This window comes from Oncorhynchus mykiss, chromosome 9 (assembly GCF_013265735.2).
Source record: "Oncorhynchus mykiss isolate Arlee chromosome 9, USDA_OmykA_1.1, whole genome shotgun sequence".
NCBI classification, from domain to species: domain Eukaryota; kingdom Metazoa; phylum Chordata; class Actinopteri; order Salmoniformes; family Salmonidae; genus Oncorhynchus; species Oncorhynchus mykiss.
This window is the reverse complement of record NC_048573.1, coordinates 43,780,745-43,808,547: the sequence shown is the minus strand read 5'-3', so window position 1 is coordinate 43,808,547 and position 27,803 is coordinate 43,780,745. Positions and strand designations below refer to the sequence as shown.

At 46.5% G+C, this 27,803-nt stretch overlaps 1 protein-coding gene across 12 annotated transcripts in view; it reads left to right on the top strand.

Moving 5' to 3' along the window:
• prdm16 (PR domain containing 16) overlaps positions 1-26,822 on the top strand; it is a 233,829-nt gene extending 207,007 nt beyond the window's left edge. For 2 of the 12 annotated variants that reach the window (XM_036988085.1, XM_036988097.1), the window contains 14 exons: positions 1,162-1,264; positions 4,615-4,822; positions 4,995-5,160; positions 5,650-5,803; positions 5,939-5,974; positions 6,902-8,570; positions 9,160-9,247; positions 12,731-12,942; positions 13,079-13,156; positions 16,278-16,447; positions 16,817-16,988; positions 21,374-21,649; positions 22,324-22,507; positions 23,008-26,822. In XM_036988085.1, the coding sequence (XP_036843980.1) occupies positions 1,162-1,264; positions 4,615-4,822; positions 4,995-5,160; positions 5,650-5,803; positions 5,939-5,974; positions 6,902-8,570; positions 9,160-9,247; positions 12,731-12,942; positions 13,079-13,156; positions 16,278-16,447; positions 16,817-16,988; positions 21,374-21,649; positions 22,324-22,507; positions 23,008-23,142 (3,651 nt within the window). In that variant the 3' untranslated portion in view covers positions 23,143-26,822. Of the gene's footprint in view, positions 1-1,161; positions 1,265-4,614; positions 4,823-4,994; positions 5,161-5,649; positions 5,804-5,938; positions 5,975-6,874; positions 8,571-9,159; positions 9,248-12,730; positions 12,943-13,078; positions 13,157-16,277; positions 16,448-16,816; positions 16,989-21,373; positions 21,650-22,323; positions 22,508-23,007 lie in introns of all 12 variants that reach the window. The other 10 variants (XM_036988088.1, XM_036988091.1, XM_036988086.1 and 7 more) reach the window with 10 other exon arrangements.
• The last annotated feature ends 981 nt before the right edge of the window (positions 26,823-27,803 follow it).

The following is a 27,803-nucleotide window of genomic DNA, read 5'->3' as shown; positions in this document are numbered from 1 at the left end:
GCATGAGGATGAATTGTTGTTTAAACTGGTGGTGAGCGCCCCCATGCGTCCGCACAACACACATTGTGGCTGGTCTTTTCAGTGTATTTCTACTGTATTTTGTTCATTGCTTGGTGATTGTATATAACTGTGGGCCTACATGTTTGCTCATAATTCAGCCACATTGCCTATTCAATTCAACATGATCCTAGGCCTATTTTGTAGTTAACGTGTAATTATGTTGCTCTTTCGATTTAACAAGCAAAAACACACATTTCTTGCAACCTCTATGTTTCAGTCGCTCAAATTAAATCAGCTGTCGGCCTACATGTTTTAGACACGTTTGTATTATTTTAATTGCGTACGGGTATGCATGCAAGTTGTTCTGTAAATTAATGCACTCCCGTTATTTCGTATTTGATTTGGCATTTCGTGTCATTGTCTGCGTCTGCATCCCTTTCTAAAAAAGAATAGCCTACGAGACACGGTCCGTTTATTTCAATTTTGGAATCTTCAAATATACTTGAACTATATCTTTGTTTACATCCCAAATTATGTTTGTATTTGGCTCATTGAATTCAACATATTCTAGGCCATTTTTTTGGCGCGTGGAGTCAGCCTGAATTCTAATAACAATGAGTTATTATGGTTTTTTAAAACCCAAAAGAAGAGCGTCATTGGGTAGCCTAATTATTGTGGTAAATAAATAAAAAAATATTGCCTCCTATCATTTTTTATTAAATATATATAAATAATAATCTTTCGATTTTTAGAAACAATAATAATGAATGTGCATCGATGAATAGACCTATCACTATCACATGTTTATATGATAAACAATTGCTGTAAAGTAGACAAAAAAACGAAATCGGATTTATAAATGCATTTATATACCAAGCAATTTAAATATTAAATAAACGAGTTGGGCTGTAAGGACAATTGTCAAATAGCCTTTTTTTGATCAGGCCTACATAAATAGGCCTAATACAAATTATTATTTGTATTGTTGTTGCCATTAATAACAATAATAACAACAACGATATTGACAGATGAAGATATTAATAAGCCTATTAAATCGACGGCAATGAAGAGTAATTGATTTATTAATGACACAGACTATAGCTTTTTTGTTGACTATACTGTCCCTAACCGCCTTCTCACCCTCCCTTTTCTCTTTAACAGATTTATTATAAAGCTATTAGGGATATTGAAGTGGGGGAGGAGCTCCTGGTGTATATGAAGGACGGACTTTTCCCGGAGGGATCGATGGCACCGAACCTAGAAGGTAAGATTAATGCGCATCATTAGCGCATATTTTAAACAAACTCTAAACGAACATCCTGCGCGGCTTTGTTGGCCAATGTGGCTATAGAGTTGAGAAACTCTTTCACATATGCTAAAGATGCTGCGTTTGGATTTAACCTTCAGGACAAATTCGTTGTAAATTTAGCCGCCCAAAATAATTGACGTTTTGAATCTTTGAATCATTATTTTAGCTACAGATTTCATAGGCCAAATATATGTACCCCAAATAACCTCTTTCTATGGAATTCTTGAGGAAGATCCAAAACGTCATCATTATATTTGGACAAAATTCACACGGATTGTGTGTGTCCCCTTCAGAGAGTCGTATCTTATACCTTTTTCTGAGTGAGATTTGTGTCCTATCATGAAAATAGATCTGATTGCTATCCCATACACCCACCAATGATGAACTCAGTCCTCATCCAACCACAATTGCTTCAGTCTAGCCCAGCGTTTCCCATACCCTAGGACTACACAGCTGATTGAAACAATCAAAGCTTAATGATGAGTTGGTTATTTGAATCAGCTCTCTAGGGCAAAAAACAAAACGTGCAGGGGCGGGGAACAGGACCGAGTTTGGGAAATCCTGGTCTAGTCTAGGGGTCAGCTATCACTTTCCAAAATGACTTAAGCCTCGGCCTACATGTATGTATGTTGAAAATATTATGAAGTCCTGAAAACAATTGCAAATAAAATGATGTTGGCTATTTCTTGAAATGTAAATCACGTTTGTAGGGAAGGGTTTGACAAGTAGGCCTATTATGTTTGTAGGGAAGGATTTGATGTAGGCCCTGCCATACTTACCTTGTTTTAGAATTAATATAGGATAGCCTTAACCTATTAGATAGGCTATACTGTAGCATATTATTGGAATTAATAGGTTTTGTGATGAGGATAAAAGCGTTCTATTAGCCTAAAGTCAACAAGTGACAGAATAGTTAGGTAAAACACGAGGTTAGTGGCAAATGAGATTTGATGCTGGGTCATTTTACGATAACTGAAATCCAATGACTTTGTTTTTGAGAAATCTCTATAATATCAGAATGGGGACCTCCCCACACTTCGGATTTCATGTTTTGGCATGTAGGCCTATTGTTTATTTTTATGGATTCATGTGGTTTTGTCTAACATGCAAATTGTCTTGAGCCGTTCCAATTCATTTAGGACTACGACATTTCAGTCATGCTTGTTGTACATGATCTTGTAGCCTAGGCTACATGTCAAAGAGAACGTCATTTCATCATTCCCATTTTGATCCAGGTACTCCATTTTGATCCAGGTGAGGTAAGGCATAAATCAGTTGAACGTTTGAACATCTTGGTCTTTTTGCAATGAAGTGGGGCTATGTTTTCACTTGTCATGGACTATAAAAACGGTGTAGACAGAACACGGTATTCGTGAGCCATAGATGTTCTAACACACAAAATGTTTTCTCCCCCCCGAAAGCCTCCCTCAGATCTCTTTGCCAAAAGAACAGGAGAGGGGGTGAAAGGATAGGAACGGGACGTAAGGCGAGAGATTTGTAAAGAGAGCAAGAGAAAACGAAAGAGACTGACATATTGCGAGAGTTTGGGAAAGATAGAAAATGGAGGAGAGGCAGAATGAATGAACAAATTAGTAACAAAAGGAAAGGTAGACTGTGTGTGTGTGTGTGTGTGTGTGTGTGTGTGTGTGTGCGTTCGCTAGAGAAAAGAAGGGGAGAGGAATAGCTTGGCGGCTGCACCACTCTTCGGCTGGCTTATAGGAGCTGGAATTTGAAGTGGGGCTTGAGGAGTCCCCCGAGACCTCACCCATGCTCCCAGATTAGTCGCTAAACTGCACATAATTGTGTTCCCCTACATCTCCCAGAAAGCTATTAGTCTCCCATTTATGAGCCCTCTCACCGTCCTCCCTCCGCAACATTCCTCCTCTCGATTCCGGAGTGTTACTGATGGAACACAGATAATGGCGCCAAAAGTATTCTTCAGCCTTAAAACGCCCCGCACGCCTCCTATCTAGCATTGTAGGCCTCGAGTCGAACGCCATGTAGCGGTGAAGCCGATGGCTAGGTGCGGTTCTGCCCGGTCCTCCTCGCGTTTCACTTCCCACTTGAAGTGCTGTTTGATGTGACAAAGCCTCTGTGTCATAAAACGGGTAACAAAGCCTCAATAAGCGCTTTTTATAAGCCTGTTCGTGGAAACACGTCGCAGCTTTCAAAGGTGACACATCCAAATAGCTTGGCGCTGAGGTGTTTTTTAGGTTGGAATGGAACATTTAACACAGCAAAACGCTCACTCCGTTATGAGTTATGTGGCTAGGGTGGCAGCTATGCATGCATAGTGTTTGAGTTTGAAGTAATGGACGACTACGACCAAAGAGGGTCATTTGTTCAAATACATGTTTAGACAAAGTTCTGTTGCTACACTTCTGCCCTTTTAATGGCTCTAGACATAGCCAGCGGAATAAATGTAGGCATACAGTAGAAACCAGATGAGCCATGCACTGTAAGTCATTTTGAATCAACTTGTCTGCTTTGCTATTCGATGACTAATAGTTACAGTGTGGTGTGTTAGGGGGATCTCTGGTGCCCTCACGCAGTGCCCACTAGGGTCACGGCAGAGCGGGCATCGTGGGTTGATTGGCGCTCTTAAACCTCCATGGGGTTGGTGACAACCTAGCCGAACCCCGCATGGCTCATTCTTCTTGGACAACTTCCACCATCTACTCCCCCTCCCCCCCTCTCTCTCTCTCATTTGGCCTGAGTTGTTGAACTTGGCGTCCAAGTCAGGAACCCGCCATTGAAAGCCCCTGCCTCCAAGTTTTATCGGTTTGACCTTGGTTGGGAAAAGTATTACAAAGGCTATCATGCTGGAAAACACAATGACAAATGTGTAGCCTATTGTTTCCTTTGCTCGCTATAAAGCCAAAGAACAGCCACTACTACTGGACTTAAAGTAATCAGCTATGAGTTAATTAAGGTGTAAAGCCCTCTAGCCCAGGCTACATTTGATTTTCTAATAGATTTTTCCTTTTACATCAACACCAATTGGAGGGTGGTTATTTTAAGCGTTTGAACATGCTCTTGATTAGCTTGGACAGGAGAGTACGGGGTATGGGCTACCCTGAGATTTCTTTTCATACAAGTTTGAAGGCTAGGCATTTCTGGATGCTCTTGCCTTGTTTGTAGTTGTGTGTTCAGTTTGGGATCATGGATGGATATAGGCTGGGGAGCTATGCTGTTATCCTGCTCAGACTTTTACCTTTCGCAGGTGTGTATTGTTCGGTCTTTGTCCAGATGACGCATGTATCCGATAAAACAGTTGGGACAAATCAAGTTGTGTTGTTTTGCAGACGAGCAGATGTACCGCTGCGAGGACTGTGACGAGCTGTTCACCTCGGCCCTGGAGCTGCGGCGGCACCAGAAGTACTCGTGCGCCAGCGCCGGCTCCCTGTTCGACACGCTCAGCAACGAGGACTTCAAGCAGGAGCGCGACGACAGCGACCATGAGCCCGTCCATGAGTGCAAGGATTGCGAGAAGATCTTCCCCAACGAGTACAGGTGCAGCACATATACACACACACACACACACACACACACACACACATGCGTCATTGAGAACACACACACATGCACACACACAGTGGTACAATCACCTCTACACTAATGATTGGAGGTGTATCATCATTATCCTAAAGGACTGTGTGTGTGTGTGTGTGTGTTCCCTGTCCAGTCTGGGCCAGCACATGATTGTGCACACAGAGGAGCGGGAGTACAAGTGTGACCAGTGTCCCAAGGCCTTCAACTGGAAGTCCAACCTCATCCGTCACCAGATGTCCCACGACAGCGGAAAGCGGTTCGAGTGTGAAAACTGCGATAAGGTACAGCACACCCGGCACGTAAGTTGTGCACTCAAACACTGGCTCTTCTCCTTCGCTACCTTGGTGAATGCTGACACTAGCTACAGTAGCGACTTGAATGAGGAGAAAATCCATCCTGTATGTATGTAGGAACACGTGGTTGTAATCGTGTGATGTCATGATTAAGTCGGCAACCATAAACCCAACTTAGTACCAACTTAATCATGTGGGTTTATGTTAGATGACTTGTGTCACTTGTTTCAGTTTATGCAGCTTGGTTGACTGGCCATCAAGTTAGTTGTTTGTGAATGTCACCACCATCAATGTTAATAGGCCATAAACTGAGATAGATCATCAGGTTTTGTGTTGTCTATGATGGCAGTAAAATCCATTTTACTCAGTACTATTTATTACAGTGATCGGATGACTGTGATCGCTGGCCATAACTGCTTTATATCTGTGCGTATGCATATGTGTGTGTGTCAATGTAAACGTGCCGGCCACCCCCCCCCCTCCCCCTACCCGTAGGTGTTTACGGACCCCAGCAACCTGCAGCGCCACATCCGCTCACAGCACGTAGGAGCGCGCGCTCACACCTGCCCCGAGTGTGGCAAGACCTTCGCCACCTCCTCGGGCCTCAAGCAGCACAAGCACATTCACAGCAGTGTCAAGCCCTTCATCTGTAAGTCTGAGTCGCCACCGCCCCTGTCGCCGCCACGGCCTAGCCAACCCACATCTAGTTCTACCTCCTCCCCGTGTCCAAAGGCCTCCTCCTCATCCTCCTCTTCCTCCTCCCTCCGTCTCTCTCCAACCCCAGGCAGGGCCAGTGACAGTAGCAGACACAATCCCATAGGTCAGAGACAATTCCATGACCCCCATCCCTTTTTCAACCGCCATTTTGTTTTGCGTTTTTCCTACCTTTTTTGCTTGTTTTTGTTATCGTCCTCCTTCCCCCTCTCTGTGCCTCTCACTCTCCTTCTCTTTTTGTTGTATGGGTCACACTTTATTTTGATAGTCCAGCTTAGAATTGGATAGAGGGCGCAATTGCAATGGTACAGATAGGAGTTGGGCCCTCTATTCAACTCTATGGTCCCTCTGCAGCTGATATGTTACTGAAAATAGTTTATTGATAATTTGTTGAGCATCTTTAGGGGGACTTTCAAAAAAAGTGTTACTTTGTGTGTTCCTTTTTGGTTTCTTTTCCTTCTGTGTGTGTTTTTTTCCCCTCTGAGGGTGATATAAAACAAATTTCCCGACGGCATGGGCAGATTTGATATGATCAAAGTGGATCCACAGTATCCGCTTCAGCTCCCCATTGAACGATGCCGGAAGCCATGATCTCTTCTTCTCTCACTCAACTTTCTGCTTTGCATTTCTGTTTGTACTCATGTGCACGTATGTGTGTATATGCCTATATACATGTATACGTACAGTATGTATTCAAGCATCACTTCATAGAACATAGTGTGAAAATAGTCAGCTTAACCGTATATTGCCCCATGTGGACATATGGTAGGTGTGTTGCCAGTCATAGTGATTCAATGGCCAATAAGTATGAAGATGAAAACTTGTCACTGGACTTCACCAAAAGCATGTACGGCTTCTGATTTGTATAGATATACAGTCTTTAGACCAAATGAAGGCGCGATGTACATGTATTTTTCTCTAAGTAGCCTAGTGTTGTATCCGTGTAGACTGTTGACTTTACTCTGGTACTCTGAGTTAGTGACAGTGTTTAAATGGGCTTAACCAGGCCCATGTGGGCTGTGTGTCTCCCCAGGCGAGGTGTGCCACAAGTCCTACACGCAGTTCTCCAACCTGTGCCGCCACAAGCGCATGCACGCCGACTGCCGCACCCAGATCAAGTGTAAGGACTGTGGCCAGATGTTCAGCACTACCTCCTCCCTCAACAAGCACCGGCGCTTCTGTGAGGGCAAGAACCATTACGGCCCTGCTGGGGGACTTTTCGCTCCCGGCATCCCCATGAGCAGCAGCCCCATCCTGGCCAAGTCTAAGCACCACCATCCCCACCACCACCCGGGCCTCAACCACTCGGGCCTGGCCTTCCCCGACTACTTCCCCTCCCGGCCACACCCTCACCCCCATGCTGGCCTTCCCTTCTCCCCTGGGCCGCATGGTTTCCCTTCGCTCTCCCACGGCTTCCCGGGCCTTTTCCCCCCCTCGCTCTACCCCCGGCCGCCCTTACTGCCCCCCAGCCCGATGCTGAAGAGCCCCCTGGGCAACAACAGTAACAACGGTGGGATTCAGGAGGGCAAGCTGCCCCGCAGCCCCCTGGACGGGCCTCCACTGTCTCTGGTCAGCTCCATGAACAACAACAATGGAGGTGGTAGTCTCCTCAGCAGCCAGGAGAGGGAGGACAAGGATAGGCTGGCGTACGGCGAGGCCAAGGCCAAGGCCAAGATGTCGGAGGTGTCGGACGGCAGTGACCTGGAGGACGTCAACACCACCAGCGGCACCGACCTGGACACCACCACCGGCACCGCCTCGGGTTCAGACTTAGACAGCGACGCAGAGAGCGAGCGGGAACAACGGGAGCGGAGCACCGGCGCCAAGAGGAGGAAGGCGGCGGGCGCTGGAGGGGCGAGGGGGGCGGAGAGGGCGGGTCTGGACGGGCGGCCGGACGACGTGAGTAGTGGCTCGGTGTCGGCGGTGTCCAGCTTGAGCAACCTGGCCTGCGAGCGTCCCTCCTTCCTCTCCGGCGCCTCCCAGCACTCCTTCTTCCCGCCTCCGGAGGAGCAGGCGCTGCCACCCACCACCACAGGGGGCGCCGCTGCCACTGACTCCATCAAGGCCATCGCCTCCATCGCAGAGAAGTACTTTGGCCCTGGCCTCATGGGCCTGCAGGAGAAGAAGATCGGCTCGCTGCCCTACCATTCCATGTTCCCCTTCCAGTTCTTACCCAACTTCCCTCACTCCCTCTACCCCTTCGCAGAGCGGGCCGGCACCCTCAACCCCGGCATGTTCTTCAAGGCTGAGCCCAAGTCGCCTCGTGAGCAGCATCCGACACCCCACAAAATGTCCGCCCCGGGCACTGGAGAGTCATCGCCCTTCGACCTCACCACCAAGCCCAAGGAGGCCAAGCCGGCCCCACCGGCCCCCTCCAAGCCCACCCCACCCAGCAGTAGCAGCAACGCCCCCCTCATTCTCCCCGGGGGTGAGGAGCAGCCGCTGGACCTGAGCATCGGCAGCCGCCGACGGGACGGACACAACGGGATGGTGGCCCCCGAGCAACCGCCCAGCCGCAAGAACCACCGCAAGGAGGAGCACCCCGGCAGCCACCCGCACTCCCACGCCCAGCACCCCCAGGGCCACTCCCTCCTCCAGCCCCCGCTGCCCCAGCAACAGCAGTCCCTGGCTCAGCCGCCCCAGCAGCAGCCCTCCCTGCACTACGCCAAGCCCTCACCCTTCTTCATGGACCCAATATACAGGTATTTCAGCCCCGAGTAGACCAGAGGCCTCACCAGACACTGTATGATAACCCACTCAAGTTGAAACTCATGTTAGAACCTATATTCAGTATAATATATATCTCCAAATCTGTATGTCAGTGTTCAGACTTAACCTTTCCCCTCATGAGATGAGAGGAAAGGACTAGGTTGCAATATCCACACTAGCAAACGACTAAGTATGCACTCTCACATTACTGGGCGATCTGAGAAGTCATAGTCAATCTATCAATAATATAATAATGCTTTTAGCAAAAAATATATATGTTCAGTCTGTAGAAACTATGAGAATGGAAAGGTTCAGAGCTTTTGTGAAGCATCGCAGCACAGTTGAAAAAGATATGGCCAATAGAAATCCAATATGGATGGTGTTAAGAGATAGATGGGAGGGGTTGAATGGAGCTGGAGGGTGGGACTAATAACAACAAGATAACTCATGTAAAACATACTGTGTCCATAAAATGTATAAATGAAATTATAATACGTTATATGGGCATGTATAGTGTGAATCAGTGCGACCTTTCCAGTTGACCTCTGACCTTCGTACGTAACCCTTGTCCTTGCTGTCCAGCAGGGTGGAAAAGAGGAAGTTACTGGACCCTGTGGGAGCTCTGAAGGAGAAGTACCTGAGGCCCAGCCCGTTGCTCTTTCATCCACAGGTACACACACACACACACACACACACACACACACACACACACACACACACACACACACACACACACACACACACACACACACACACACAGCAAACCCCCACTGCTGCGAGGCAGACAGACAGGTAGCAGGTAGCCTAGAAAGGCGAGCCAGCAACTGGAGGTTTGCGAGTTCGAATCCCGGGTCTGACGGTAAAAATCTGTCGGGAAGTGAACTGGCAACAGGAGGTTTTCTGGTGTCAAGTCTTAGATGCCATTGCCTGCCGTTGTGCCCTTCAGAAAGACACCTAAACCCCACAGCAACTGCTCCACAGGAGTCCAGTGTTGAAGCCTCCTGCTCCAACCTCTGCAACCTGTATATGTACAGTTGAAGTCAGAGGTTTACATACACTTTAGCCAAATACATTTAAACTCAGTTTTTCACAATTCCTGACATTTAATCCTGGTAAAAAATTCCCTGTCTTAGGTCAGTTAGGATCACCACTTTATTTTAAGAATGTTAAATGTCAGAATAATAGTAGAGAGAATGATTTATTTCAGCTTTTATTTCTTCCATCACATTCCCAGTGGGTCAGAAGTTTACAAACACTCAATTCGTTTTTGGTAGCATTGCCTTAAAATTGGGTCAAACTTGGGTCAAACGTTTCGGGTAGCCTTCCACAAGCTTCCCACTCAAGTTGGGTGAATTTTGGCCCATTCCTCCTGACAGAGCTGGGTCAGAAGTTTGGAAGACCCATTTGGAAGACCCATTTGCGACCAATCTTTAACTTCCGGACTGATGTCTTGAGCTGTTGCTTCAATATATCCACATAAATTTCCTCCCTCATGATGCCATCTATTTTGTGAAGTGCACCAGTCCCTCCTGCAGCAAAGCACCCCCACAACATGATGCTGCCACCCCCGTGCTTCACGGTTGGTATGGTGTTCTTCGGCTTGCAAGCCTCCCCCTTTTCCTCCAAACAAAACAAAGGTCATTATGGCCAAACAGTTCTATTTTTGTTTCATCAGACCCGAGGACATTTCTCAAAAAAGTACGATCTTTGTCCCCGTGTGCAGTTGCAAACTGTAGTCTGTTTTTTTATGGTGGTTTTGGAGCTGTGGCTTCTTCCTTGCTGAGCGGCCTTTCAGGTTATGTTGATATAGGACTTGTTTTACTGTGGATATAGATACTTTTGTACCTGTTTCCTCCAGCATCTTCACAAGGTCCTTTGCTGTTGTTCTGTGATTGATTTGCACAGAATGTGTCTCCTTCCTGAGCGGTATGACGGCTGCATGGTCCCATGGTGTACACTTGGTGTACACTTGCATACTATTGTTTGTCAATTAGCCTATCAGAAGCTTTAGAGCCATGACATAATTTTCTGGAATTTTCCAAGCTGTTTAAAGGCAACTTAGTGTATGTAAACGTCTGGCCCACAGAAATTGTGATACAGTGAATTATAAGTGAAATAATCTGTCTGTAAACAATTGTTGGAAAAATGACTTGTGTCATGCACAAAGTAGATGTCCTAACCGACTTCCCAAAACTATAGTTTGTTAACAATACATTTGTGGAGTGGTTGAAAACAGAGTTTTAATGACTCCAACCTAAGTGTATGTAAACTTCCCACTTCAACTGTATGTGTCTTTCAGAGGGTTGGGTTAAATAGGAAGTCAGATTTCAGTTGGTCATTGTGTGCAATTGACAAATAAAGTAATCTTAATATCAATCTGACTGACTGACTGACTGACTGACTGCATCTGATTGAGTAGACACAGATGTGCTCATCTATGTCATTGAATAGACGGGTAGAGACAGATTAGGAAAACTGGTCACCAAGTTGAAGTCTTAGGCAGATTTTTAGAATCGATATCTGATTTTGTCCCAACATGTTGCTCTATGAGAATTCCCACAAACCCACTCCTGAAACCCTCCTCTCCTGCGCAACGGTCCCACAGCGGTCCCGAAGCGCCACTGTCATTTCTCAGGGGCTCTGTACGATTTCTTCCTTTGTTTACGATGTGGCGCCTCGGAATTCCACCGCCTCCCACCTTGTAGCACAGAAGACAAAAGGTCTGGTATCGCGTCGCCCCTTTGATAACCAAACCGCATTGTTTGGCTTGTCCCCGAACCCTTCCAACCCTTCCCACCTACCAAACAACCTCCCAGCGGCGATAAGAAGAATGATACGTATTAATAAGAAGAATAATACGCTTTTGAATCGAGCCCTATCTCACCCCATGCAGCTATCCCACCATTCAGCCCCTTGCTAATCCTAAACTTAGTTGCGGCATTGTTTCTCTGGGCCTCGGAGCACACGGAGAGCTAATAACTTCCTCCTGGCCAGTTTCTTCTCCCTGGCTGCCTAGATAATAGCAGTGTGTCCATCAAGGACGTCCTGTGTTTGTGTCCAGGAGAATGGGGAAGAATGGGGGCTGTTGTTGGGAACTCGTTTTATCTGACCCGGGAATCTGCTTGGTCCTCTATCAATTGTGAAGTTGAACGAGGCACTCACACACTGAGTTAGTACGCACGCACGCACGCACGCACGCACACACACACACACACACACACACACACACACGCACACGCACACGCGCACACACACACACACACTGTACCCTACATGTGCATCCAACAACAACAGTGGATCCTTTCCTCCTATATGCCAGGTGTGGGTGGCACATAAGAACAGGCGGGAGCATAAGGACGTAAGGACAGTCCTTTGAGACTTTCTGCTTTCACCTGGGTCTTGGACAGAACACATCCAAGACAAATACGAAGCCCAATAAGCCCTCTGTTATCCCAACCTTCTAGGCTCCAATCCACCCAGTTATCACACCGCCATGACGAGACCGCTCATTCGCTAATTCGTTCCGCTGACGGAATCATCCAACGCCGAGACGCCATGAATAAGTACATTGAGCCGGCGTGTCTGTTTCCATGTCCCCTGTTGTATTCCCAAACCAGGAAGGATGTAAGCTGTTTTTGTCAAATAAAAAACCCCCAGCCCATAACTGACTGGCCCTTTGTCCCGAGGCTGGGGGAGGAGACAAGGTAAAGCAGTATCAGTGACGGGCATCTTTGAACTTTATTGTATGGTTCCCGTCAGAGTTCTCATTGAATGGCTTATTGAGCTCGCGGTGGCTTCACCGAGAGTCTGAGGGCGGAGGGGAAAGGAGGAGGTGGCTGAGAACAAAGTCTGCCTGGGCCGGGTGGTGGGACTCAGGGGACTCCTCGAGTGTCTGCCAACGTGCGATAGGTCAGGGAGGTGACTCCCGACAGCACAATCAAGAGAACGACCTCTGATATATCGCTTCCTCCTGCCTTCCTCCATTTCTCTCTCTCCGGCCCCCGCTACCAGGCACTCGTCACCGAGGCGAACAGTTTGCGCGATTTAACCAACTAATCAAGGCCTAGTGTAGGACTGGAACAAAACAGTGCAACCTGTTGAAGAACAGTTATTGTTGACTAAAACGTGACTGTAAATCTTCCCCTATCTACAGCTACAGTATCTTTACCGTGGTACACCTTCTTTACCTCAGATGTCGGCCATGGAGAACATGACGGAGAAGCTGGAGAGCTTCGGCGCTCTCAAACTGGACGCCCCGCCCAACTCACTGCAGCACTCCGCCCACCCGCTCTTCAACTTCCGCTCGCCGCCGCCCTCCCTCTCCGACGCCATCCTCCGCAAAGGCAAAGAGCGTTACACCTGCAGGTAGGCACCACGCCAGAGATTTTTTTTGGGGGGGTAAACTTTTTGTAAGAAGTACGGGACAGTGTAGGATATTTAAGCTGTGTTCTCTCTCTCTCTCTTTCTTTCTCTCTCCCCCCTCCCCTCTCTTTCTCCCCAGGTACTGTGGGAAGATCTTCCCCAGGTCAGCTAATCTTACCAGGCACTTACGGACACACACAGGAGAGCAGCCCTACAGGTAAGCCTTTCCTGTCCTCCCTCTCTCCCCCTCTCTCTCTCTCTCCTCCCTCTTCCTCTCAGCTCCTCTCGCCCTCTCTTCTCTTCTCGGTCTCTCCGTACCGCTGACAGAGGCCTACTCCAACCGGTCAACCAATGATGAAATCACATCCTTCCCACCTGATTTATCCCTCCTCATTTGGCAACAAAAACACACTCATGCCTGGCATAGGCCTCGATGACGGACACACACACACACACACACACACACTCAAATGTGCAGATTCAGCTGTACACACACACACCGCAGAGTGATATATACATATATACGACCTGCTGGAAACGTGAGGAGGGGTGCGTCTGGTACTTGAGAAGAGTGAGAGAGCAAGGAAAGTGCGAGAATGTAGGAAAGAGAAGGAAGATTGATGCAGTCTGCCCAGATGTAGTCGGGTAGGACAAGGAGGGAGGGATGGAATGGGCCAGGGGAGTGGTGGTCCTGGACAATGTTGGGTTGTAATGGTGCCCTGGAAAGATCAGAACTCTGTTTATAGAGACCCGTTAATTATCAATCATTTGGCTCCTGCCCAGCCTCTCCCTCTCTCTCTCCTTTTCTCTCTCCTTTTCTCTCTGCTTGTCTCCCTCTGTCTCTGCTGTTTGTTTGTCTCTCGCTCTCTCCGTCTCCTCCCTGCTGAATCTCTATCCTTACCTCTCCCTCTCCTTCTCTCCTCTGCATCACCTATCCTCTGATAGGTGGATAGGTGATGATCTCTCTCTCTCTCGCTCTGTTTCTCCATCTCTCGCCATCTCCATCTTGGAGCCCAATAAACCGTGTGCAGTTTGAGAACAGATTGACTGTAAATGGCAAGAGGGACAGTGATAGCCAAGCAGTACTACTTTAGAAAGGAACCTGCAATCTCATTTTCAAATGAACCTCCTACTATTGGAAACTTGGCTAACCTGAGGGCCCGGCCCCAAAGTGGTGCACTTTGTCTTCTGTTGAGCTGTAGTGCCAACTCTTTGAGCACAATCTACAGAACGAGAGGGAGAGAGAGATTTTTCTCGGGGGACCCAGTTCCCGGGCCCAGTCCAAACAATCTACTGATTAGCTCATTTAGAAACAATTTACCATAACAAATAGCAGACATCATTATCTCTGCCACTTTTCAGGCAAATAAGACCAAAAGCAGCACAGAGGGAGAGGGAGAGAAAGCGACAAGGAGAGACCGAGATGAGGTAGAGAGTGACTGTGAGAGAGAGAGCGGGGGAGAGCGACAAGTGGAGAGGGAAAGAAACACCGGGAGAGGAAAAGAGCGACGAAGAGAGAGCGACAGAGTGTGTGTGAGAGAGACGGACAGAAAGAGAGACCAGGGCCTTCTAGCCGCCGCCTTCATGCTTCATTGTCTGAGGGCCATTTGCCTGCCTGAGATCCTATCAGGCGGCTGCTTTCTGCTCCAGAAATTGGCCACACTTTAGACCTGACCACTGAAAGACCCCATTCAGTCAGTAACGCTCCATGTGCAGCCCCCGTCGCAATGTTCTGGACTGCCGGGGACTAGAAAAAGAAGTCGTAATTTCACGTCCCTTCGGACACAAATAAATATAAACACAGAGAGAGAAAAAAAGGAATTAGTGTTGGCGCTCGACCATGCTCTGTGAAGTGTGTTGCTCCGAGTCTGGATGTTAGCGAGCTTGAGCACGCACATGTACGCACGTAGCGCACACACAAACACACGGCAGAACATGAAAAGGGCCCTGCATCTTGATTCCAAAGCTTGATCACCAGCAACTTTTCCCAAAGCAATTAGCCCTGAATGCCAGCCTTGCAGCAGCAGGGGCTTGCTGTCTGACGTCAGTGTGTGTGTGTGTGTGTGGTGTTTGTTGGGGTTAGCGGAGGTCACCTTGTAGCAGGTCTGCAGGCCCTGATGCAAACACACACACACAACAAAGAGCCAGTGTCAGTGGGCTGGGGGTTTTGACAAGGCCTGGCCACTGTTTATTTATGGCCAGGTTAAATAGATGTACAGCTGTGTGTGTGTGTGTGTGTGTGTGTGTGTGTGTGTGTGTGTGTGTGTGTGTGTGTGTGTGTGTGTGTGTGTGTGTGTGTGTGTGTGTGTGCGCGCGTGTGTGCGCGGTCACGACCCCAGATATATCGCTGAAAGATTTTCCAGAAATCCTCCCTCAAATCAGGACCACGTTCCTACCTGCTTGTTTGTCTCTTGGGTTGCCATGCCGACCCCCGGTTGCCAGATTGTCCAGATTTCCCATAGTGGGGAGTGAGATTGAGCAGTAGTCAGAGTGGATGTTGAGCTGGGCTGTGCTGCATCAGGGCTGCTAAATATTGTACTCCCATTCCCACCGGGTGGCGCATCAATGTTTCTCCACCACACGGTGGCGCTATTGCAGTGTTAATTGACCCATAGTCTGTTTGTGTGTTTTTTCGTGACTGTGATGTGGTGACGGAGTGAAAACCCTCGTTTTGCTTCTAGTTTATGTTCTGACCACTGATGCGGTCGCCTATTCATCATATTACTTGTGTGTGCTTGAGGAATTGACGGACGCACAACACACCTCCATATTCTCCCACCATGCAGGCAAGGGGGAAAACCCTGTGTGTGTGTGTGTGTGTGTGTGTGTGTGTGTGTGTGTGTGTGTGTGTGTGTGTGTGTCAGAGCTGCAGTGACAAATGTGTCCATGTAGAAAGACCAATAGTAGATTAACAGTCATGTTGCCCACAGTGTTTAGACTGAGGCATTCTGGGTCATTACTGTTGTTTACACAGTGGAACAGGCCACTCATTTAGACCACCTCTCTACCACTCTATCTCTCGCTCTTTCTCTCACTCTTTCTCAGCTTCCCAAGCTCCATTTTCCCTGCCTGTCTATGCCCCGCTACCAGTCTAGCCTACTCTCTCTCTCTCTGTCTCTGTCTCTGTCTCTCTCTCTCTCTCTCTCTCTGTCTCTCTCTCTCTCTCTGCATCCCTCTCCTTCTCTGCTTCTATGTCTTTCTCCCATTCTCTTTAAACTCAGATTCAATGCATTGAGTGGTATTGGCATTACAACCTACCACCTTTACATTACCTGCACAAATATTTTTTTTAAATCAGAAATCAAACTTACCCCTCCCTCCCCGTATTTTCTACTCAGGTGTAAATACTGTGACCGTTCGTTCAGCATCTCCTCCAACCTCCAGCGGCATGTGCGTAACATCCACAACAAGGAGAAGCCCTTCAAGTGTCACCTGTGCAACCGCTGCTTCGGCCAGCAGACCAACCTGGACCGTCACCTCAAGAAGCACGAGCATGAGAGCATCCCCGGTGGGTCCCCCGTTCGCCTAATTAACCCCCAGCTCAACGATTTTGACATGTTTCGATATTTGTGTGGGTAACGTGGATTGCAGTCACTCGTTGTCTGTCGACTGCTTTCGAGGTAAGGAAACGGATATGCCAAAATCCTGAACTATCCCTTTCGACATTAGCAGTTGTTACTCGGCGCCTGCCATCTCTTTCCGGGTTCAGCATTTATTTTACCAATTTTATTCCTCCCTGGTGGTGAGTGTCGTGTACGTTGACATGTGTAGTGTATAGCTTAGTGTGTCATTGAAATGTACAGTGTAGTCCCCGATTCCAGCTGTTTATTATAGCTCCATATGCCATGGCTAACGGTGGTGTGTTTCCTGCTTACAGTGAGTCAACACTCTGGGATCCTCTCCAACCTAGGAAACAACGTTTCCTCTCCCAACTCCGAGCCAGACAATCATGCACTTTTAGATGAGAAGGAGGACTCGTACTTCTCAGAAATCCGCAACTTCATTTCCAACAGCGAGCTGAACCAGGCATCCAGCTCAACAGACAAGAGGTAGGGGGGGGGACACACACACACGCACACACGCACGGACACGCAAGCTCAGAACAGAGCACTCGTAATGTTTTCTACAAAGGGGTTTTGAATCCCAGTCTCCTACCACAAGACTGTGTGAGCCCGGTGAGCTAAAGCCAAGGCATTGGCTTGGGGAGCCAACACAAGTCTTCAGGTCTCAGGCAAGGACATTCATCATCACGCAAGCGTGGTTCAGCGAATGACCTCTGTTTACATACCACACACACACACACACACACACACACACCAAAACAAGGACCTTTAACTTACAAACATTCATAGTTTTTATAAAGGTTTGTGTTTTTTTAAGGTGTCCATTTGATTGGCTGGTTAGGAGTATACTGCAGTTGATCTGACGCTCCCAGCCTTCCTAACACTGTCTCTACTCCCCTGTCAGATGTGTGTCTATGGTGAAACTGTACATACTCTGCCCTCTAGTGGTTGAATGTTACTCCAACAGGCTTTAGGTGGAGTACAGTACAGAATAGTAGACACTGTACAGTACAGCTCTATAAATGCCCCCCCCCCCCCCTCAACTCTGCTCTGACAGTTCTCAACGACTAATTTCTCCTCAACTGAAAGAAAATTCCCAGGTTCTAACCAGGGATAAACATATACCAGAGCTTCTGGCCTTCTCTTGTCTACGGCCCTGCGCAGGTATATAGAGAGCAGCTAGTGCTTAGCACGGTCATGTTCATTAGTGCACACCTTAGTAAAATGTTTTGCAACTGAAAATGAAATCATGCATTTCTTTTTGGACAAGTCCAGGTAGGTTCAGTCTGTTTTCTTGCATTTGGCTCATAATGAATACGAACCAGGTTCGGAGGCAGTGGTGGGCGATGTCGGGAACATGTACTGGCTCTGACAGACGTGTTCTGGGGGAAATATCCGAGCCGTCTTCTTCAATAAGCCCTAGAGAGGCATGTTGGGTTCTTTTGATGACACGTAATGGTTCCTCCTTGATTTCGCTCTGCCGTCTTCATGCCAGTTGGGCTGATTGTTTTTCTATTTCTCTCTTTCACTCTTTCTCCCTCTCTCACTCTCCTTTCTCTATATACAGTGAAGTAAAAAAGTATTTGATCCCCTGCTGATTTTGTACGTTTCCCCACTGACAAAGAAATGATCAGTCTATAATTTTAATGGTAGGTTTATTTGAACAGTGAGAGACAGAATAACAACAACAAAATCCAGAAAAACGCAGGTCAAAAATGTTAGAAATTGATTTGCAGTTTAATGAGGGAAATAAGTATTTCACCCCCTCTCAATCAGAAAGATTCCTGGCTCCCAGGTGTCTTTTATACAGGTAACGAGCTGAGATTAGGAGCACACTCTTAAAGGGAGGCAATCAATCAATCAGATTACAAACTCTCCACCATGGCCAAGACCAAAGAGCTCTCCAAGGATGTCAGGGACAAGATTGTAGACCTACACAAGACTGGAATGGGCTACAAGACGATCGCCAAGCAGCTTGGTGAAAAGGTGACAACAGTTGGTGCGATTATTCGCAAATGGAAGAAACACAAAAGAACTGTCAATCTCCCTCGGCCTGGGGATCCATGCAAGATCTCACCTCGGGGAGTTGCAATGATCCGGACAACAGTGAGGAATCAGCCCAGAACTACACGGGAGGATCTTGTCAATGATCTCAAGGCAGCTGGGACCATAGTCACCAAGAAAACAATTGGTAACACACTACGCCGTGAAGGACTGAAATCCTGCAGCGCCTGCAAGGTCACCCTGCTCAAGAAAGCACATATACATGCCCGTCTGAAGTTTGCCAATGAACATCTGAATGATTCAGAGGACAACCTGGGTGAAAGTGTTGTGGTCAGATGAGACCAAAATGGATCTCTTTGGCATCAACTCAACTCACCGTATTTGGAGGTGGAGGATTGCTGCCTATGACCCCAAGAACACCATCCCCACCGTCAAACATGGAGGTTGAAACATGCTTTGGGGGTGTTTTTCTGCTAAGGGGACAGGACAACTTCACCGCATCAAAGGGACGATGGATGGGGCCATGTACCATCAAATCTTGGGTGAGAAAATTGGTCGTGGATGGGTATTCCAGCATGACAATGACCCAAAACACACGGCCAAGGCAACAAAGGAGTGGCTCAAGAAGAAGCACATTAAGGTCCTGGAGTGGCCTAGCCAGTCTCCAGACCTTAATCCCATAGAAAATCTGTGGAGGGAGCTGAAGGATCGAGTTGCCAAACGTCAGCCTCGAAACCTTAATGACTTGGAGAAGATCTGCAAAGGACAAAATCCCTCTTGAGATGTGTGCAAACCTGGTGGCCAACTACAAGAAACGTCTGACCTCTGGGATTGCCAACAAGGGTTTTGCCACCAAGTACTAAGTCATGTTTTGCAGAGGGGTCAAATACTTATTTCCCTCGTTAAAATGCAAATCAATTTATAACATTTTTGACATGTGTGTTTCTGGATTTTTTGTTGTTGTTATTCTGTCTCTCACTGTTCAAATAAACCTACCATTAAAATTATAGACTGATCATTACTTTGTCAGTGGGCAAACGTACAAAATCAGCAGGGGATCAAATACTTTTTTCCCTCAATGTATATCTGTCTTTCTCCCTCTCTCCCTCTCTCACTCTCTTTTCTCTCAATATATCCATCTTTTTCCCTGTCTTTCTCTCTTTCAATCTCTTTCTGTCTGTCTGTGTCTCCCTCTCTCGCTCTCTGTCTTTTTCTCCCTCCCTCCCTGGTCAGTAGACATAAAAGTTAACAGAACTCAGGGGTAATTTAGCCCCTCTGCCATCTGGGATCAATAGTGCAGAACCATCCAGAACAAGCAAGCCTGGCATTTTAATATCTGTAATTCAAAATAAGTGCTCTGTTTTCTGTCCATCCCAGACACACTCACACGCACACACACACACACACAGACAGACACACAGACACTTTGACTGAAGCGCCTCCCCCAACCCCCCCTCATTGAACACAGACACACAGCTGTGTGTATGCCTATCTGTGCGCTCATGCGTCTCCTCTCCACAAAGTGTTTGTAAACAAAGTCAAGTCGGTCTAGTCACTTGTCTCGCTCTAGTGTTTTTTTTCCCCCTCTCTCCTGGACACTGTCTAGCCTGTGAGGTAAGGAGTGGTGTATGGGGCACTACACAGTGTGCGGAGGGGCGGGGACGGTGGACAGTGTGTGTGGGGGGGGATAGAGCTGGACTGGGCGTTTCTTCTGCTCAAAAGTTGTGGGGGGGGGGTAGGCCTGTTGTGGGGGGGTATGCCTTTTGTTGGAGGGTAGGCTGGCAGTGCAGGTCCTCAGGGAGACTCCATTTGAGGCAGTCTCCCAGGTTGCTAACACAAACACACGGCTGACGTGTTTAGACTAAGTGACAAAACGCAGGGCCCAGCGTCAGAGCCGCGTCCCTATATCCCCCCCACACAGCCCCTGCCAATTTGATTATACAATATTTAATCTAGATTGAAAGAGGAGAACAAGCACCCCCCCCCCCACCACCCCACCACCCCTCTGTCCCTTTCGCTCCCCGAAGGTATCCTGTCTGGTTTGATAAATGTCCGTCTGTCCGGCTTCTCCTAGGGTAAACGGGCTCCCCCTGAGGAAATGACATCATGAGGCATGAAGCGGCGGAGACCGGGGTGGGGGGGCTGGATAATGTAAAGTCGGCAGGTCGCAATGGCTGCTTTGCTGAGCAGCCATCGCCTCCCCTACACATACACACACACTCCTACACACACACACAGCATCCAGAATCGGGGCCCAAACTAACCATTTGAGCAATTCTTGCCTATATACTGGTTCTCAGGAATTAGCCAATTAATCATTCGGCTCCGTTTCCCCTTTGAAACGGGTCTCGACAATTGTCGACACACGTGTGTTTGCTTGGATAGTGGGAATGGGGCTCTGCTCGCTGTCAACGGAGCTCCTGGCATCTTAGTTATGGCTGTGCAAAGTATGACTCATTGCCTATTGACAGACAGACAGGGGACAGACAGGCAGACAGACAGAAGGGATGCCTGGCCGTGGCCCACTGAGGCAGCTAGGGCAGTGGGCCTAGAAAGACCAATCAAAGTCCTAATATGGAGGTAAAAGGGCCATCCTCTCCTCCCGTCTTCTCTCCCTCGTCTCCGCTCATCTAGCCAAAGCAGAATGGGTGGAAATAGTGAGCTGAGCAGTGAATATGAGGAGATGAGGAGAGAAAACGGACGGCATTAGATTATTTGGATGCATAGTTCCACCTATTAAACCCAATGAGGGTCAACCAAGACATTTTAAGAATATAATAGATTGTATTTTATTGAAATGAAAGAAACCATTTTTTTGTTGTTGCTAGAAATAAAGTGCAAAATCAATAAGGTTCTCGTCGTTGCAGGTCAGAGGTTGCGGAAGAGGAGCGTCCATCTAGCCACAGCCTGTCCAACTCCAAGATGGCAGCCCGGGGGCTGGAGGAAGAGGAGGAGGAGGCGGAGGGAGATGACGAAGAGGAGGAGGAAGGCAGCCTGACAGAGAAGTCTCAGGACGAGGCGCCTGAGTCCCCCTCCCCGGTCACTATGGTCACGCCGGAGGCGTACGAGGACGAAGAAGAGGAGGAGGCGGAAGAAGAGGAGGAGGCCACACCGCTAGCCATGAGCTACGAACACACCCGCAGGTATGTCCTATCTGGTAGAATACAGACGTAGTTACACACAACTACAGACAAATTCAGACTGTCATGTACAGCACACCACACAACACCTCCACAAACATACCCACCCAATCACAACAGCCACCTCTGTCTCCTCCCATTCCAACTAACAAAACTAATCAAATGTAACAATGCATGACCTGCCCTCCCTGTAATGGCAGTGCAGTGAGGTCAACGAGAGCTAGACGGTGACAAAAGGGTGTCGGGATGCAGATAGAACTCTCACAGTTCCATTCCATGTCCACCTGTCTGTCAGTCTCTCTCTCCCCGCAACGAGCACAGTGGCTCCAAATGGTTGAGCCTTTTAGCTCTCCCTTTCCCTTTCAGTGCATCCGTGGTTCTCTCTCTCTCTCTCTCTCTCTCTCTCTCTCTCTCTCTCTCTCTCCCTCTCTCTCTCTCTCTCTCTCTCTCTCTCTCTCTCTCTCTCTCTCTCTCTCTCTCTATGTCCACCATAGCCCATATCCCGTCCGTCTCCATCCGTCCGTGCGTCCATCTGCCCCCACCATGCATGCGCCATCAAAAGTCCATCCATCGAGTTACAAGACAGTATTGGTTGGGCTAACTGAGGATGCTCCTTCCCCTTTCCCTCATCCCCCCCCCCCCTACCATTCCCCTCCCCCTCCCTGGTGCTGCTGCAGGTGTATAGAGGAAGACGGTGGGCTGTTAGACCTGGAGTCCCTGCCCAGCTTCCCCAAGGGCCTGGAGCTGCATAAGGCCAGCAGCAGCGAGGAGCCCCCCTTTGATGTTAAAGACATTTTTAACACCGCCTCGCTCGAGTCTGAGGCCCTGAAAGAGACTCTGTACAGGCAGGCTAAAACCCAGGTAGGTGGACTCTCGTTGAAAGAGAGCGAGGGAGGCAGAAAGTGGCCAATCATTTTGGACATTGGTCCCTGAAGCTTGAGTTCGATTGAGTTCGATGATAAGGGAAAACACAGCGAAGAAAACGCATGACAACGAGGCCAATGTTGTTCAGTGTTGCTGTATGGAGTGTCGGGATGAGAGTCGTTGAATTAAAGACCAGTGTTCTTCTCCTTGACATGCCTTACCTTTCGCTTAACTTACCTACTAACTGAGCTATTAACGCTCTCCTTCTACTACACCTACTGTCCCATCAGCAGCGTCACCTTTGACCTTTGACCTCTTGCATGCCCAGATTTGTTGCAATCGTTGAAACGCTACTCCTAATCCGAGATGGAACATCTCTTGGTGTTTTATCGACAATAATGACAGTCATGTTCGATTGGCTGACAACGCGGAGACTCACAAAATGGTTTCTGACCAATGGATGTTGATTTTGTTTGTCATTTCTCTGTCTCCTCCAGGCTTATGCAATGATGCTGTCTCTGTCGGAGAACAACCCTTTGCACGCGTCCTCCCAGAACTCACTGGATGCCTGGCTGAGCATGGGAGGAGGCCCGTCCGAGACGAGCAGCTTTCACCCACTCAACCACATCTAGGAGAGAGAGGAGGGAGGCAGTATAGTATCACGATAAAAATAAGAAAAGTGACAGAGAGAGAGAGAGAGAGAGAGAGAGAGCGCGGCAGAAGGTAGGAGGCTACTACGGAGGAGAACTCAACTTCACACACCCCCGGCCTGAGAAGAGAGAGGACTCCTGGCTCCTGCCCTTCTCTGTGTGTGTGGGTGTGTGTGTTTTTGTGTGCGTACGCGCGCGCGTTTACGCGCATTGATTCGTGCATGCCCACGTTAGTGCGTGTGTGTACGAGGGGCCCCTCAGACAAACAGACAGTCGCAAGCAGAGATCCTCCCTGTAGAGGAGTGAAGGACATCCCAGGATTGACCACCCCAAACCCCAGTCATTCTACAAGACCCGCCCACTCCGCCCCAACGAACCCCTTTGGTTGGACTCTCAGAGACAGTTATGTTTGAGTGTGTAAACGCATCACTAGGAGAGCAAAACACCCATCTATTCTACACAGTCTAACACAATGTCTCAATAGCAACAGATACAGTAACAGTCGGTCTGGAACATATGCACTGCATGTCCATAGGGGGGTGCTGTTTCGCCGGGTGGGAGGAGCAGCAGTGTCAACACATAGTGGGGATGTACTAACTAGCTCGTTAGCTGATGGACCCCCCCCCCCCCCCCCCCCCCCCATCATCATATCCAATGCCTTCACTCTCTTCATTCTTGTTTCAAATCAATAATAGCACAATGATAAATGTTAGAGCAGGAAAGGGCACTCTGGCTTTTGTTTATGAAGAAAGTACAGTAGGATGATGCATCAAGCTCGAATGGCAATGATGTCATGGAGAATGACCGCCCCCAACATATAATGGGCATTGCAGAGGACAAAGTCTCGACCTCAAAAGTTATCCGGTGAACAAGAGGTTAAATGGATGTCCATTGGTTAGAATAGGGAAAGCCTATTTTTCCCTTTTTTGCTCATTTGTTAACGTGATTCCATTTTGTGTTTTTCTCTTTGATAAAACAGTATTGTCTCATTTTAGGCACCTCCGTGCTCAAATGTTAATATAATTATTTAGTGAAGGACCAAAATTGTATGATATTGTTGTATGATGTACAAAATAACCTGGACGTTCATAGCAAGAGTGGTATGTGCCAAATAACCCATAGAAAAGGTTTTGTTCTCCGACAATCATTTCTTTTTCGAGGGGTTTTAATTGCTGTCATAGTTGTTGTTTTTACCTTCGTATATATTTGATTTAAAGAGTGTGTGTAATTCTATTTATTTAGGTTAAAAAAAAATGTCACAATTGGAGACAAGTGACAAATGAAAACACGAAAAAAAAAAGTATTTTGTTTCATCCCTCTTTTAAGTGTTGCTGAAGGAATGAAGTTGAATCGAAACACGACCGGGATTTTGAATCTGGGTTTCAATGTTTTTTTTCTGTAAAGACCAGTGTGCCAAATTGGAAAGAAAGCATGAAAATCAGCTGTTTTTATTTCAAGTGACACGGTAGTTCTAGATTGTTTATATCATGTTTTGCAATGCTGTGTCTAGCACGAGGTTTGGTTTTCTCTCGTTTCAGTTCAACCATTTCAACCAGTATGCTGATGTGTTTTGTGTTGGAAGTCTTACGGTGGTCATTTAATGAAATGGAAGCCTTCACTATGAATGTCAGGTGATTTGGATGCCAGGGCATTGTATTGTTAGCTTATCATTGATCCTAAGTATAAGCAAATACATTTCACTCGATAACAAATCCAATCAACTCAATCAGTTTATTAGTGCTCAGATTCTGCTTTGATGGTTTCAAATTGTAGGAATTATTCTTTTTAAATGTGACCGTGTGGTTTTAGAAAAAAAAATGTCTCAATGCCCAGTCATTGATAAAATCGACATTGTTTTTCAGATAGTGTCCAACTACAGTGTACCATTCTATCATATTTCCACTTGTTAGTAGAACTTGCATTACTCTCGGGGTTAAATGGTTCTGTAACTAGTGTTTGACACGAGGGTTTCGACAGCCGAGAGACTTTTAATCCTGAGAAGAGTATGTTTCTTCCTTGAGGCATAAAACCCGCTGGTCATAGCTTGATGGTTCACCCTTTACTCCAGCTGTAACTGAGATGAGTTTGATTGTCTGTAAAGGGTTTTAACACCCAGCAGAACACATTTACTGTACTGTGAGACCAGCAAAAGAATTAAACAATCAAACTAGGAAAGAAATCAAACCAGGAAATGCTTCTGGTTTGGAGAGAAAAATGACATACATAGGATTTTAAGTTTCAAAGACTTCTATTCACTTTGTATTCATATTTGCAAACACACTCTTTTTGATAAATCCCTTGTCAATTCCCTTCCTCCCAATTATCTTCTAATTTACGGGATTTCATTCCAAACTGTAGACAAAGGTAGAGATGGCACTTAATACTGCGCAGGGTTTTTTTATTTCATGTCGCTGTAAGTTGAAGGGTTGTTCACTGTAAATTGCAAAAGTTGCTTTCACGCTGGACATGTGAATTAAGACTTTCAGGACTGGGCGGGATAGGTTCAGGCCAGCACTTAAACGCATGGGTCCAAAACAACAAACTGGGCAGGCATGGGTCTCTGTCACTAAAGAGTTACTAGGAGTTAACCTGATTTGCCTCACTTGGAGTGGATGATCAACCCTCACTTAAAATGATGATGAACTTGGAAAAAAATCAGTAACTGAAGCACTGTAATTTAATTTTTTTGTCAGCAGGTGGCAGGGTGATACTAGTTTTGCTGCATCATTACATGTCCGATGATAATGATGACAGAGGTCTCTGTCTTGCTATACTAAATGTGGATCCACGGTTAACACATTGTTTTGCAATACATTACTATTAAATGCAGAGACTGGGGTTACTAAATATTTAGGTATACTATATATGGAGTAATTCATGTCATGTACTACTGTAATAAGTGCGCGCTGTCGGTTGTAGAATTATGGATGCACATTGAAGTCAAAGATCACATTGCCAGCTTTTGAAAGGATCTGGCAAATGGTCACAAACTGATAACTTCAGAATACGGTTGCTGTTCTTTCCCCACTGTTACAGGAAAAAGTACAAAAAAACAACAAAAAAAAGTTTCTTTTTAACTGTATAGTATTTTAAAAAACAATGTTGCATATGTCTGAAAAATTCAATGAAAAAAATATGGGTTTAAATGGATGGTGCTCGTTTCATTTGAATCCGAGTTGTATCACCTCTGTTATGTTTATTAAAAAGATATTGTGCATGACGTGTTTGGCAGTCATAATGATGTCCATTTGTGAAATGTGTATCTTAAATTAAAAAATGAAATAAAAAATGATGAATCCGTAGATGCACTTATTGTACATGTGGTTAGGTTAGTAGGTTTGACTTCAAGTCCTTACAGATGTATCGGGCAGGTGGTTCTTAAATGAATACAAAAAAGATTGTGGGAGAAAGCTGTAATGAAAAAAATGAAAGGATTGTAGAATAATATTGAACAATACCTGAAATTGAAGTTTTTTTTGATGCTTGTGATTATTGAAGATGTACTTCAGAGAAATTTCATGGAATTGATATGATTCTGATGTTAATTCTGTAGAATAGAAATGTATACCAAATGTAATCTTTCCAATGCTATGAAGAATTTATACATGAAATTGATATGCAATAAAAACCTGTGTGCTTTTTATATGAAATGTCCCTTGTATTTGTCATGTACCCAACAGAGAACTCTCTCTCTCTCTCCTCTGCATAGTCAAAATTGTTATAGGCCTAATTTTTTTATGTCTTATAAAGCAGTGGACAGATAGTGAGATATTTAGTTTATGTATTAAATAACTAAACGATCTGTTTCAGTAGCTATAGTTAGCTCGCTAGCTATCGTTCTACCTAGGTGTCATCATCTTAAAGACCCCTAATTTAAAAGACACTTCTTATTTGATTAATGATGGTCGGACCCATCTATGTGAAGCTAGCCACAATAAGGATTAGGCACAATCGTGGAATTTGCGATTTGCCTTCAAAATAAAAGTATCGATGAAAGTAATGCAAATTAATACAAATAGTGGAATCATGCCATAATGGAATAGATCATGCTAAACGAGGCTGGAATGTCCTTATATAAATTCAACAAAAGACAATAATTTGTTAATTTGACAAAAGTCTGTTGAAATCACACTGAATTTTGTTAGACTACTGAATTTTATTGGGGGGGGGGGGGGGGGGGCGTACCTATTTCACTGTACAGCCTTACCTATGGATTGTGGATCAATGACATGGGGTATCAGTCTACTCAGTGACATCCAGAGAACATTAGCATCATATTTCTTATTGCAGGACTCTGAGCCACATTTATTGTACCAGTCAACCTACTGAACACTATTCGAGAGGAAAAACAATGCAATGTGGATGTTTGGCGCATGATAACTCTGAAAAAGCACTTTGGTACTGAGTAGACTGATACCCTATTTAATTGCTCCCCAATCCTCAGGTAAGGCCGTACAGTGCGATATGAATTCCAACACTCAACCTTGTTTAACATTATCTAGTCTAAATATGGCATGATTCCACCAATTGTAATCGTCTGCGCAACGAGGGACTTTTAGTTTGAAGGCAAAACGCAAATTCCACTATGTTGCTAATCCTTATTGTGGCTAGCTATACAACGAATAACCCGGTCCGGTCAAGCC